Raw genomic sequence first — 14,856 nt, 5'->3', positions numbered from 1 at the left:
TACTGGGACTCTTCACATTATATTTAAATTCCATGAACACATAGTCTATGTGCTAAAAATTTCTAGTGGTAAAAGCTATTATTCTGAGAGAATGGACCACCACGCTGTTCTGATTGGAAAAAAGGATAGACATGGGATGAGAAGATAGATGAGTTTGTTGACATTTGTCCTTTCAAAAGAGTCAAAGATATTAGAAGGGTCATTCCTTTAAGCAGCTCCTTTATTTACATCTGTCAGCACAGTAAGAGATTAGTTAACCTGTACTGGGGAGGAAATCTGCTAGAATACAGAATGAGAGCAAGCTGCTTGACAAATTACTGATGCTAGCCTGTCTGACTCTAAGATTTACAATGTTTTAGAAAGTCAAATTTACATCAAGTATGAGCTAGGAAGAAATTTCTTCATGAAACTCAGCTTTTCATGATTTTGCCTTTCTTAAAGAAGTATCTTCTTTAAAAATTAATGTATAATATTATGTTCAGATGTATTGACAAGAGTTCTACTTTTATTTTTAAAATACCCATGTTGGGGGGAGAAACCAAAATAGCCGAAAGGGAGCTTCTCCGGAGTGCAGCTCCCACTGAGTGAGGTACAGAACCAGAGTGATCCACATCTCTGAGCGAGGTACCGTGTTCGTTTCAAAGGGACTGGTTGAACAGCGGGATTAACCCAAAAAAAGACGGCGAAGCAGCCCAAAGGGAGCAAGGTGAAGCAAGGCAGGGCACTGCCCCACCTGGAAAGTGTATCTGGCACAAAGGATGGGAGAGCAACACCTCCTTGGTACTCCAAATCAGATACAGCGCTATGCTCTGAGACTTGGACGCAGTACACAGCCCAGGAAAACGCCACCTGGCTTAGAACCACCCCGAGTTGCAGACCTGGGCAACAGCTTAGTCCAGCAGCCCCAGCCAGACCAGTGCCTTGTCAGTGCAGACCACGGCAGAGACTTGCTCTAACACCGAGAAACCTTCCAAGGAGGAACTGCCCATCCCATAGAAGGGAGAGTTAAATGCGGGGATGGGGATACGGCCAGACAGGCCCCACCCCCACAAGATCAAGCAACCAGAATCCCTCTACCGGGAGAGTTTCGCAGTTAACATATCAGATGGGGCTGGGCGCGGTGGCTCACGCCTATAATCCCAACACTTTGGGAGGCCGAGGCGGGTGGATCACAAGGTCAAGAGATCGAGACCATCCTGGTCAACATGGTGAAACCCTGTCTCTACTAAAAATACAAAAAATTAGCTGGGCATGGTGGCGTGTGCCTGTAATCCCAGCTACTCAGGAGGCTGAGGCAGGAGAATTGCCTGAACCCAGGAGGCAGAGGTTGCAGTGAGCCGAGATTGCGCCATTGCACTCCAGCCTGGGTAAGAAGAGCGAAACTCTGCCAAAAAATAAAATAAAATAAAATAAATAAATCAGATGGAGCTCCACACAGAAGCAGCGAGCAGGACAGAGGGAAAGAAGCCCGTCATGGGAAGGGGGACTAATGCCACCAGGGTAAGCGGAAACCAAGCAAAGAATAAACAGCAGCCTGGCTGAGACCAAGGCAGCCCAGCAGTGCCTTCACAGGCAGACAACAGACAGACTGTCTCAAGCAGCACATTGACACCTGCGTTTAAAAAAAAAAAAAAAGCCACTCAGAGACCCCAAGAGAAATCACCAACTTCAAAGATCAAAGACAGACAAGATCACGAAGATGGGAAGAAACCAGCACAAAAAGGACAAAAAATTCAAAGTCCTGAATGCCTCTCCTACCCAGACAGATCACAACGACTCACCAGCAAGACAACAAAACAGATCAGAAAATGATTTTGACGAGCTGACAGAAGCAGGCTTCAAAAGATGGGTAATAGCAAACTTCTCTGAGCTGAAAGAACATGTTCTAACCCAATGCAAAGAAACTAAGAACCTTGAAAATGGATTAGACAAAATGCTAATTAGAATAACCAGCCTAGAGAAGAACATAAAAGACTTTACGGAGCTGAAAAACACAGCACAGGAACTTCATGAAGCGCACACAAGTTTCAATAGCCGAATCAATCTAGCAGAAGAAAAGATATCAGAGATTGAAGACCACCTCAATGAAATAAAAAGGGAAGGCAAGAAAAGAGAAAAAATGAGTGAAAAGACAAGAACAAAGCCTCCAAGAAATATGAGATTATGTGAAAAGACCTAATCTACGTTTGATAGGTCTATCTGAAGAGGACAGAGAGAATGAACCCAAGCTGGAAAACACTCTTCAGGATATTTATTATCCAGGAGAATTCCCCCAACCTAGCAAAGCAGGCCAACATTCAAATATAGGAAATACAAGGAACACCACAGAGATACTCCTTAAGAAGAGCAACCCTGAGGCACATAATCATCAGATTCACCAGAGTTGAAATGAAGGGAAAAATGGTAAGGGCAGCCAGAGAGAAAGGCCAGGTCACCCACAAAGGAAAGCCCAGCAGATTCACAGCGGATCTCTCGGCAGAAATCCTACAGGCCAGAAGAGAGTGGGGGCCAATACTCAGCATCCTTAAAGAAAAAAACTTTAAACCCAGAATCTCATATCCAGTCAAGCTAAGCTTCATAAGTGAAGGAGAAATAAAATCCTTTACAAACAAGTAATTACAGAGAGATTTCATTGCCACCACACCTGCCTTACAAGAGCTCCTGTAAGAAGCAGTAAACATGGAAAGGAACAACCAGTACCAGCCACTCCAAAAGCATACCAAATGGTAAAGACCAATGATGCAAACAGAAAACTGCATCAACCAACGGGCAAAACAACCAACCAGTAACAAATGGACCAAATTCACACATAACGATATTAACCCTAAATGTAAATGGCCTAAACGCCACAATCAAAAGACAAAGACTGGCAAATTGGGTACAAAATCAAGACCCATCAGTGTGCTGTATCCAGGAAACCCACCTCACATGCAAGGATACACAAAGGCTCAAAATAAAGGGATGGAAGAAGATTTACCAAGCAAATGGAAAGCAAAAAAAAGCAGGAGTTGCAATCCTGGTCTCTGATAAAATAGACTTTAAACCAACAAAAATCAAAAGAGACAAAGAAGGACATTACATAATGGTGAAAGGATCAATGCAACAAGAAGAGTTAATGATCCTAAATATACATGCACCCAACAGAGGAGCATCCAGATACATAAAGCAAGTTCTTAATGACCTACAAAGAGACTTAGACTCCAGCACAACAGTGGGAGACTTTTAACACTCCACTGTCAATATTAGACAGATCAACGAGACAGAAAATTAACAAGGGTATCCAGGACTTGAACTCAGACCTGGACCAAGCAAACCTAATAGGCATTTACAGAACTCTCCACCCCAAAGCCACAGAATATACAGTCTTCTCAGCACTACATCACACCTACTCTAAAACTGACCACATAATTCTCCTCAGGAAATGCAAAAGAACAGAAATCATAACAAACAATCTCTCAGACCACAGTGCAATCAAGTTAGTGCTCAGAATTCAGAAACTAACTCAGAACTGCACAGCTTCATGGAAACTGAACAACTGGTACCTAAATGTTGACTGGATAAACAATGAAATGAAAGCAGATATAAAGATGTTCTTCGAAACCACTGAGAACAAAGACACAACATACCAGAATTTCTGGGACACATTTAAAGCAGTGTCTAGAGGAAAATATATAGCAATAAATGTCCACATGAGAAGCAAGGAAAGATCTAAAATCAACACCCAATCATCAAAATTGAAAGAGCTAGAGGAGCAAGGTCAAAAAAACTCAAAAGCTAGCAGAAGACAAGAAATAACTAAGAGCAGAAATGAAGGAGACAGAGACACAGAAAACCCTTCAAAAAAATCAATAAATCCAGGAGCTGGTTCTTCGAAAAGAACAACCAAATAGACAGAACGCCAGCCAGATTAATAAGAAAAGAGAGAAGACTCAAATAGATGTAATAAAAAACATTAAGGGGGATATCACCACTGATCCCACAGAAATACAAACTACCATCAGAGATTACTACAAACAACTCTATGTACATAAACCAGTAAATCTGGAAGAAATGGATAAATACCTGGACACCTGTACCCTCCCAAGCCTACATCAGGAAGAAGTCGAAACCCTGACTAGACTAATAACAACGGTTGAAGCTGAGGCCGCAATTAATAGCCTACCCACCAAAATAAGCCCAGGTCCAGATGGGTTCATAGCTGAATTCTACCAGACATACAAAGAGGACTTGGTACCATTCCTTCTGAAACAATTCCAAACAATCCAAAAAGAGGAAATCATCCCCAACTAACTTTATGAGACCAACATCATCCTGATACCAAAACCCGGCAGAGACTCAACAAAAAAAGAACACTTGGCCAATATCCATGATGAACATCGATTCAAAAATCTTCAATAAAATACTGGCAAACCAATTGCAATGTCACATCAAAAAGCTTATCCATCACAATCAAATAGGCTTCATTCCAGGGATGCAAGGCTGGTTCAACATACTCAAGTCTATAAACATAATCCACCACATAAACAGAACCAAAGACAAAAACCACATGATTATCTCAATAGATGCAGAGAAGGTCTTTGACAAAATTCAACAGCCCTTTATGCTAAAATCTCTCAATAAACTAGGTATTGATGGAACATATCACAAAATAATAAAAGCTATTTATGACTAACCCACTACCAATATCATACTGAATGGGCAAAAACTGAAAGCACTCCCTTTGAAATCTGGCACTAGACAAGGATGCCCTCTCTCACCACTCCTATTCAATATAGGATTGGAAGTTCTAGCCAGAGCAATCAGGCAAGAAAAAGAAATAAAGGGTATTCAATTAGGAAAAGAGGAGGTCAAATTGTCTCTATTTGCAGATGGCATGACTGTATATTTAGAAGACCCCACAGCTTCAGTCCAAACTCTCCTTAAGACTTCAACAAAGTCTCAGGATACAAAATCAATGTGTAGAAATCACAAGCATTCCTATACAACAATAACACCCCATAGTTTCAGCCCAAACTCTCCTTAAACTGATAAGCAACTTCAACAAAGTCTCAGGATACAAAATCAATGTGTAGAAATCACAAGCATTCCTATACACCAATAACAGACAAAAAGAGAGCCAAATCAAGAACGAACTGCCATTCACAATTGTTACAAAGAGAATAAAATACCTAGGAATACAACTAAAACAGGAGGTAAAGGATTTCTTAAAAGGAGAACTACAAACCACTGCTCAAGGAAATAAGAGAGGACAAAAACAGAAGGAAAAACATTCCATGCTCATGGTTAGGAAGAATTAATATCACAAAAATGGCCATACTGCCCAAAGTAATTTACAGATTTAACGCTATCCCCATCAAACTACCAATGACCTTCTTCACAGAACTGGAAAAAAACACTTTAAACTTCATATGGAACCCAAAAAGAGCCCGCATAGCCAAGACAATCCTAAGCAAAAAGAACAAAGCTGGCAGCCTCACGCTGTCGAACTTCAAACTATACTAGAAGGCAACAGCAATCAAAAAATCATGGTACTGGTACCAAAACAGAGACATAGACCAAAGGAACTGAACAGAGGCCTCCAGACCAACACCACACATCTACAACCATCTGATCTTTGACAAACCTGACAAAAACAAGTAATGGGGAAATGATCCCATTTAATAAATGGTGTTGGAAAAATTAGCTAGCAATATGCAGAAAGCAGAAACTGGACCCCTTCCTGACACCTTATACTAAAATTAACTCCAGATAGATTAAGGACTTAAATATTAGACCAAACACCATAAAAACCCTAGAAGAAAACCTAGGCAAAACCATCCTGGACATAGGCATAGGCAAGGCCTTCATGACTAAAACACCAAAAGCAAGGGCAGAAAAAGCCAAAATAGACAAATGGGATTTAATTAAACTTCAGAGCTTCTGTACAGCAAAAGAAACAATTAGAGTGAACTGGCAACCAATAGAATGGGAAAAAATTTTTGCAATCTACCCATCTGACAAAGGGTTAATATCCAGAACCTACAAAGAACTAAAACAGATTCACAAGAAAAAAACAAACACATCCATCCAAAAGTGGGCAAAGGATATCAACAGATACTTTTCAAAAGAAGACATATATGAAGCCAACGAACATATGAAAAAATGTTCATCATCAGTGGTTATTAAAGAAAAGCAAATTAAAACCACATTGAGATACCATCTCATGCCAGTTAGAATGTCAATCATTAAAAAATCTGGAGACAACAGATGCTGGAGAGAATGTGGAAAAATAAGAACACTTTGACACTGTTGATGGGAGTGTAAATTAGGTCAACCATTGTAGAAGACAGTGTGGCGATTCCTCAAGGAACTAGAAATAGAAATTCCATTTGACCCAGCAATCCCATTACTGGGTATATACCCAAAGGACTATAAATCATTCAATTCTAAAGACACATGCACCTGCATGTTCATCTCGGCACTGTCTACAATAGCAAAGACCTGGAACCAACTCAAATGCCTATCAATGATAGACTGGACAAAGAAAATGTGGCACATATACACCATGGCATATTATGCAGCCATTAAAAATGATTAGTTTGTGTCCTTTGTAGGGACATGGATGAAACTGGAAACCGTAATTCTCAGCAAACTGACACAAGAACAGAAAATCAAACACTGCATGTTCTTACTCATAGATGGGGGTTGAAGAATGAGAACGCATGGACACAGAGAGAGAAGCATCACACACTGGGGTCCACTGGTGGGGCTATGGGAGGGCTAGTGGGAGGGAGGGTAGGGAGGGATAACGTGGGGAGAAATGTCAGGTATACGTGATGGGGGAATGGAGGCAGCAAACCACCTTGCCATGAACGTACCTATGCAATAATCTTGCATGATCTGCACATGTACCCCAGAATCTAAAGTACAATAAAATAAATAAATAAAAATAACTGTGTTGAAAGTTAACAGTTTTTATCTGGGTCTTGGCTTAAAGAACTTGCATACTGTCATTCAGATTACAGACCATATAACCAAAGCACTGTCTAGCTAATTGTAGGTTATTCTAATTAAAAATAAAGTACCTTCCCCTAAAACATTCATTTAACAACTGAAACTGTAAATGGTAATATGTAAAAGATATTATGTTATAGATTCCTAGAGCTAATTCCTAGTTTTCAGCCCCAAACTCTACATATAATTCCTTCAAAAAACACAAAACAAAACTGATCTTACTTTACAAAATTAAACAGAATATTTACTATTAAAAACCTAGAGGCAATATGTTAACATCATCTCCTTTTTGAAAAATTCATTTAAAATACAAGCTCACAAAAGTCAAAAATGGTTAGAATCTAGATTAGTTAACATTTTTAAAGGATGTTAAAGATGAAGAAAATATTAGTGCAAATATATACACACACATTTATATGCATATAATACATATACACAAGTATATATGTATCTTGATTTTAATAAAATAATCCCTAAAAAGATGTGTACATGAATCAAATTATACTAAGATAAATGTAATAATGATACTTGCTTTTAAATATAATTGTATGTCAATCTGCTTAATGAAGTGCAGAACCATCAGCTAACCTTATAAATTAAGATTGACAGCTTTAAGATTTGCTTTAGAGTATGGTATGCCTACATATGCAAATCTTCTTTGAGATCATTTCCAACAATGTTATCATTAAGAGTATGGGATTCATATTATTTCAAATGTGGTAAGTTGAACAAAATCAATACTGAACAACATACCTTTCAGATAAATTAAGCCTTTGGTGAAGAGGTTCTAATATTTGACATGTCTCTAGGCTGTCAACAGATGTCGAAGGCAATGAGTCTGATTGCACCTTGTTGGCATCACATAAATTAGCATCGTTTCTAGGTAGGGTCTTTCTGAATTTTCGTCCTAAATCCGTCCATAGGACATTCGTCAACATAACTTTGAGTTGCCTGTTATATACATAAATAATTAGTATATATGGTACTACACACTGTAGAATACATGAAGTCATCACAAACTAACAATATCTCCAGAAATCCCAAATTTCAGTTCTTCAAGTAACTAGAGTAGTAAATATCATAAGAAAAAAGAAAAAATGCCTAGCTATTCTCAAATATATCCTAAAAAGTAAAGTCTATTTCACTTAAGTTGGGATTTTCTTCAGAATTCTGTCAAGCATACTACAGTTGTCATTACACATGTACAGCTGCTAGATTCCTGGCAACCCACTCACATTTAGCAACAATGTTAGTAGAAGGAGAGTGTTCACCTGCACATCTCATCACAGACGAAATTGCTTTTTGTGCTAAAAATGTGTTTTTGTTTTAGCATTTGTTGATTCAGAAAACATTATTAAAACTAAGGGTGCAACACTTGCATCATTTACATTCCTAAGCCTACAGAGTCTTAAGATATAGATTTAATTTTACCTTATTTCTAAAATAGGTCAATTTATAACATTTACTTTACTGTACCTCTACCAATTTCAAAAAAAAAAAAAAAAAAACACACACTGATAAATGTAAGCAGTTCCAGCTACAGTTTTACTCAGCATGTTTTCCCCATCTTTTCATTCAGTACATCTTTATGCTGAATACTTGAATAACTATGTTCAGTTCCGGAATTCCAAAATCTATGGAATACAGTTTTTGCAGCATGTGAATAGGCTACCATGTACACTTAAAACAAGGTCAAGTGAGTGATGGCTGAAAGAGCTGAGAAATGTTTAATCAAAAGAGTGTCTGTTTTTCTACCTATGAAACAGTTTTAGGCACTTTTTGTTTGCTTAACAAACACAAGAATACTAAGAACAGCAAGATGTCCACATATTTTCAAGATAAAATGGGAACTCTCAAAAAAATCACTTGTTTGCAGCAGCCACTTGAGTGTACATTCCTAGACCATCTAGTGGAAGGAGGGTACAAGTCCCCAGGGTACTTCCACAGAACACACCAAAAACTCCAAACATATTATACTGAAAAAAAAGTTTAAGCTATTAGTTTAAAAATTATTTTAAAAAATGAAGAAATCAGTGACATCTCTCTGAATCAATAATAATTCAAGCACTTACTGAACATTTTCCAACAAAACAACTATGCTAGTATATTCTGGAGTTTCAGCCACAAACAAAATAGTTGAGTTTTTGCCTCTACCGAGTGTGCATTACAGAGAAGAATAAACCAATTCATTATTTAACTAGAATTCTGGTATGTGCTATGAAGAAGAAATAAAGATGTTGCATTTCTTCTGAGCCAAGTCATGGAAGGTTTTTCTGAGACTATGACCTTGAAGCCGAAGTCTCAAAGAAGGACAGGCACTATCCAAAGGAAATAAGTGAAAAATGGAGAAAGGTCTAAAAAACAGGACAAAATGCAAATGCTTTGAGTAAAGCTTCTTCAAAGAAATTAAAACACTTACCTGACTCAGGTACTTAGAATAAAGAGGAAATGTGTCTAAGAGCCTGCAGTTAGGCAGGACTTCGCAAACTATATTAAGGATCTGAGACTTTTTGTCAACAAGAATAGAAATTCACTAGTCTTAATTAGGAAACAATGAGATCAGAGCTACATTTTTAAAAGATCATTTTGATCTTTATGAAGAATCAAATGGAAGCACCAGCAATTATGGGGCATAAAAATTAATTTATGGAGATAATAATGACTTTATCAGAGAGAGTTTAGTAGAATGATGTGAGCAGAAACCAGAATACAGTGGGACGAGTAAAGGGAAAGGATCAAAGGAATATAGCAAATGAAAGTAGTTGAGAAATACGGTTGTGAAAGTAGAAAATAAGACAAGACCTGAAAATACACCTAAGAAGCAGGAAAGGGTTTTTAGTCAGTTATTGGTTGATTAGTTAGTTAAAGATAGGAAAAATTTGTATAAGTTTAAATGCTATGGGAAGCACTTTAAGGTTGAAGATGCAGAAGGCAGGATAATTAACACAGTAAGTTTCCTAAGAAATAAGTGCTAATATTTATTCAACATGTACTATATGCCAGGCACTGTGCTAAGCATTTTACAATTCTTTATTTCATTTAATCCTCACAACCATTCCATGAGGGACTCACAAGTTATTCTTTTCATGCAGTTGAGGAGACCAAGGTAGACTGATTAACATCTAAGCACACAGTAAAACAAGTAGTAAAAATGGGATCCAGAACCATACACTCTCAATTTTCTTGTCAGCACTCTTAACTGCTTCACACTACACTGGTTTATGATACAAGAGGCACTCCTTTCATTCTTGCAAGAAGGAGAAGGAACCAAGACCATCTCTTAAAAGTGATAGGAAAAGTAAAGGAACATATGTTTGAGAAAAGTTTCCAAATAATCATTGCAGAGCGGGGGAACACAAGCTTACTAAAGAAACACAGTAAGGCTGTCTTAGAGTTAAGAAATCCCTGTGAGATTAACACATTTATAATGCCACAAATATCTTTTTATTTTTCCAATCAGTGCCAGTCCTAAGTGTCAGCACAATGCAAACAGATGAGTTCACAGATGATTACTAATTGCAAAGAGGAAAAGGTGTCTTTACAGTGAGCTGATCTGGCAGGCACCACCTTATGCAAGTGCTCAAGCACAGAACTATTAAGAGTGAAACGACCAGAAATTATGTATCCCCTGCTGTGTGCAATAAAAGGCACATGACATCCGGTATGAAGTTTTCCTGCCAAAATATAACCTGGACCAATCATAAGGGCAAGTCCAGAAAAATAACAAAAATATAGACTGTGAGGCATTCTACAAGACAACTGGTCTGGACTCCTCAAAACTCAACGTCATGGTTAAAAGAGAAAGGGCAGACCAGGTTGGAACTCTTCTAGATTAACAGGCTAATGGGGTATAGTAGCCAAATACAATGCGTGAATCTGAATTTGATTCTATTAGGTTGGTGCAAAAATAACTGCAGTTTTTGCCAAATAAATTTAAAAATAAATAAATAAAAACATCTTGGGAACATTCAGGATATTCTGATTGTGGACTTTATAGCACATGACGATATGAAATTATTAATTTTCTTGATAGTATAATTGTTATGTAAGATAATGTCACTGTTCTTAGGAAAAGCAGGCGGAAGTATTTGAACATAAAATGCCATGATGCCTGCAAATTACTTTCAAATAGTTCCCCAAAAAATGTATGTGTCTATGTATACATGTATACATGTGATGCCCATCTATACACATGCATAAAAAGAGACCAAGAGACAGCAAACTTGGTAAAATGTTTAAAGACTATCAGACTATTATTTATAAGTTTTACAGCTATACAATTTAAAATTCTAAATGACCAAATAAAAATATATACAAAATTTTAAGGATATTTAAGGATAAAATGTAATTAAGTCTAATGGAAAAACTATATGACTTAGGTATTTGCTAAATTATTGGGGAAATTATCTCAATAGTAATTTTAATAATTTCAAATATGAGACTATTTGATGTTGGAAAAAGCCATTTTTCTATTCATTCAGACCAAATAAGAATTTATGTTGGAAAATAACAAATCATTGGTTTTACTGATTATTTTAATAGTGAGGCTCTAAATGAGAAGGACAATTTGGCTTCTCTGGGAAAATACTTATTTCATGCTTGGCTTTATTACAATTTTTCTGACTAAAAATATCCTGCAATAGAAGTCAGTAATCTCTTTCCCCTAAATTAGTAAGGTAAAAAATTCTAAATATCTACAACATTTAAGTGTCCCAAGATTTCTCTGTATATCAGAAGAGAAACTTAACAGTAAAGAACAACATTCAAACCAAGCAAATTAAAACCTAAATTTAGTATTTAGGGATATACTTTTAGGTAACAATACTATCCAAGAAAAATTAGAAAGTAATTACTTTTAAAGTTAGGTGAGTGGTTACCTTTAAAGCAGGGGTCCCCACCCCTCAGATGCTGACCAGCACCAGTGAGGGTCGTCCCTCTAGGCTTGACTTGCTCCCATAGGAGACTTTAGCCCTACTGGAACTGTTGGATCTGAACTCTGTAGGGTTGTCTTGCCCATCAAACAAGGCTGATGTGACCCAGCTACTCAGGAGGCTGAGACACGATAACTGCTGGAACCCAGGAGGTGGAGGTTGCAATGATTGGAGATCACACCACTGCACTCTAGCCTGGGCAACAGAGTGATACTCTGTCTCAAAAAAAAAAAAAAAAAAAAAAAAAAAAAAACAGAAATCTGCACTTAAAATGTATGTATTTTGTTGCATGTAAATTATACATCAATAAGATGACTAAAAAGCCATTAAGAAAATGCAAGATATTCATATTGCATGATGAAACCTTACTTAATTGAAACAAGGTCAGTCTTATGAAATTCGGATACAGGAAAATAGGAAAATGGGTAACATGCCTGAAATCAGTGGAAAATTAGTAAAGAGCATAATAAGGGTTGTATTCCATGACAGATGGCTACCTACACAGAGCATCAGCAACTTGAAGGATGGAAGTGGAATCGCCAAGAGACAAACTTCTTGATTTAGATATTCCAATGTCTATGGCAATAACTGACACAAGGACAAATCCAAGCCAGTTAAATTAGGTTGAATTTCTCAGGGACCCAACAAAACGCACCTCTGCCTTCATTCAGGTGCACTGCATCAGCACAGAATTTACTCCACAGAAGCACGGAGGTGAAAAGGGAGTGCCCTTAAGGATAGGTTGACACCTTTAAGCAGAATGAAAATGGGAATACACAGATCATCTACACTCAGCTAGCTGCCAAATCAAAGTTTTTATGCCTAAAGGAGCAGACAGGAAACAAAAAACTAACCGAGAGAAGATGGAAAACAAAACAGTTCATGAAAAAGAAAAGTATCAGCCATCCTGATACCACAATCCTCATAGTATTCTCCATGGCCCAATGCCCCCACAGCTTATGTGAATAACATCCCTTCTCCAGCGCCCACTTTCACCTCTCCATAGCACAGCACTTGCCGTGTCCTGGACAGCAACTCTTCTTCCCCAAACCATCAGGGAAGTGAAGCTTCACAGGCCTCTGGTGAACAAATTCAGCCTTCAGCTACGATCCAGGAAACACAGTAATGACTGCTCAAAAATAGATTCTCTTCTTACACAAGACTGTTCTCAGTTTTTCAGGTGCTGACTTATTAAAACTGATAAAGGAAGATTTAGCTCAAATTTGTAGTGCAGCCAATGAAATTCGGCTCTGTAATTCACTGAAGTCAAGGTCAGTCAGGCCCCGTTTAATCACCTATGTCTGCGAGGAGCAGCCAAGCAGCATGGTGCTGCAAGGGCAGCAGCAAGCCACGGCAGTGCAAATAAAAATGGCAGTGGGGCACCCCACGTTATCATGCAATCTACTTGGAAGAAATGATTGCCTCAGAAGTCGCTCGAAAACTTGCGCTGGTGTTTAATATTCCTCTCCTCCAAATTAATCAGATTTACAGACAGGGTCCAATTGGTATTCACATTCTCGTTAGTAATCAGATGGTTCAGAACTTTCAAGATAAGAGTTGTTTTTTATTAACCACAGTAAAAGCTGAAAATAGTGATGGTATCCACATAATTTTAAAGTGATGTCTTATATAAAGTGAACTATATTCAGTACCAAATAGTCACACTTAACAGTGTGTGAAGCCTGAATCCAAGAAGTCTTAGGATTGGATTTTACCATATGAAATGTTTCATACTGAAAACCCAAGATGACCTTTCTAATGCGCTGTATGAGAGGTGAATCTCCTCACTGTCACTGCCATAGCCAAGCATCCTCGTGAGAGTGAGCACATCGGCAGAGCATGCATCCAGCTCTGGAGGTCACAGTCCAGGCATAGCTGCCTGCTTCTCTGGCAGAGGCCAGTAAATACAGTTCCTAGAAGTAGCCTTTGTTGTCTTTTTACACTGTGGGCATTTACCTTTCTGTGCCAGTTTGGGTTTTATTGTCTGAATTTTATGCTGACCTGGAGAGGAGATAGGAGGACAGTGCTGTTGTGGAGCCAGCAGTGAATCTGTATGTGGAGAGATGTGTTGGGCTGATGCGGCCACTGGTGGTCAGTGAAAAAGCTTGGTACCTTCTTGGAAGAAATCATGTCTAAGGGTGTAGGTTTGACGTGATCAGGCCAGATTGGAGAAGATCCAAGCAAGGAAGACCGGCTTGCAGCAAACTGCATTAACAGGAGAACCTTGGTGAGAGGATCAGTGTAAATCCTAATAGGTGCAAAGACTTCTGTGTTTTGGCTTTGTGACAGATTTATTGAAAAACTTTTTTGCTTCTGCTTCCATTTTAAGCATTTTATTTTCTGGTTTTCATTTTTGGAGATTCCTTGCCTTTTAATAAACTTGTGTTTTTTCTCTCATTTTCTTCCCTGTCTTGATCTCTAACTACACCCCACCCCACTCCAATCCCCCACACGCAGCATCCTGTTAAACATTTTTAAAGCCCTACCTCAGACCTGGAAATAGGCGCCCCAAGTAGGGAGAGAAAGTATTATTGTTGACAACTTCCAACTAGGTGTTAAGGGATCTTCATTATGAACAAGATGAAATTTTTCATGGAAACACTAGATGTTATCAATAAAACACTAAAATGTACCATACAAATCCCTTAAGCTTCTCCTCAAATATTGAGCTTTAGTGCAATCATGGATAGACATTCTGGTGATTATTTAGGGGTTTTTTACACACCACATAATAGCTTATTTCTCTATAAAAAAGAGTGCCTCGCCGGGCGCGGTGGCTCAAGCCTGTAATCCCAGCACTTTGGGAGGCCGAGGCGGGTGGATCACGAGGTCAAGAGATCAAGACCATCCTGGTCAACATGGTGAAACCCCGTCTCTGCTAAAAATACAAAAAATTAGCTGGGCATGGTGATGTGTGCCTGTAATCCCAGCT

The 14,856-nt window shown here is 38.3% G+C and overlaps 1 protein-coding gene and 1 pseudogene across 8 annotated transcripts in view; one reads left to right on the top strand and one right to left on the bottom strand.

Moving 5' to 3' along the window:
• SENP7 (SUMO specific peptidase 7) overlaps window positions 1-14,856 on the bottom strand; it is a 189,669-nt gene that overhangs the window by 92,025 nt on the left and 82,788 nt on the right. For 3 of the 8 annotated variants that reach the window (XM_032299249.1, XM_032299247.1, XM_032299252.1), the window contains 2 exons: window positions 7,747-7,944; window positions 6,858-6,899 (listed from right to left, as the gene is read on the bottom strand). The exons of 2 other annotated variants lie outside the window; for them this stretch is intronic. In XM_032299249.1, the coding sequence (XP_032155140.1) occupies window positions 6,858-6,899; window positions 7,747-7,944 (240 nt within the window). Of the gene's footprint in view, window positions 1-6,857; window positions 6,900-7,746; window positions 7,945-14,856 lie in introns of those variants that run through there. 3 more of the 8 variants (XM_032299248.1, XM_032299250.1, XM_032299253.1) reach the window with 2 other exon arrangements.
• On the top strand, window positions 12,295-13,865 carry LOC116565548 (annotated as a pseudogene).

Source organism: Sapajus apella, unplaced genomic scaffold (assembly GCF_009761245.1).
Source record: "Sapajus apella isolate SASKATOON/1434 unplaced genomic scaffold, GSC_monkey_1.0 scaffold40, whole genome shotgun sequence".
Classification (NCBI taxonomy): domain Eukaryota; kingdom Metazoa; phylum Chordata; class Mammalia; order Primates; family Cebidae; genus Sapajus; species Sapajus apella.
This window is presented reverse-complemented; position numbering and strand designations above follow the sequence as displayed.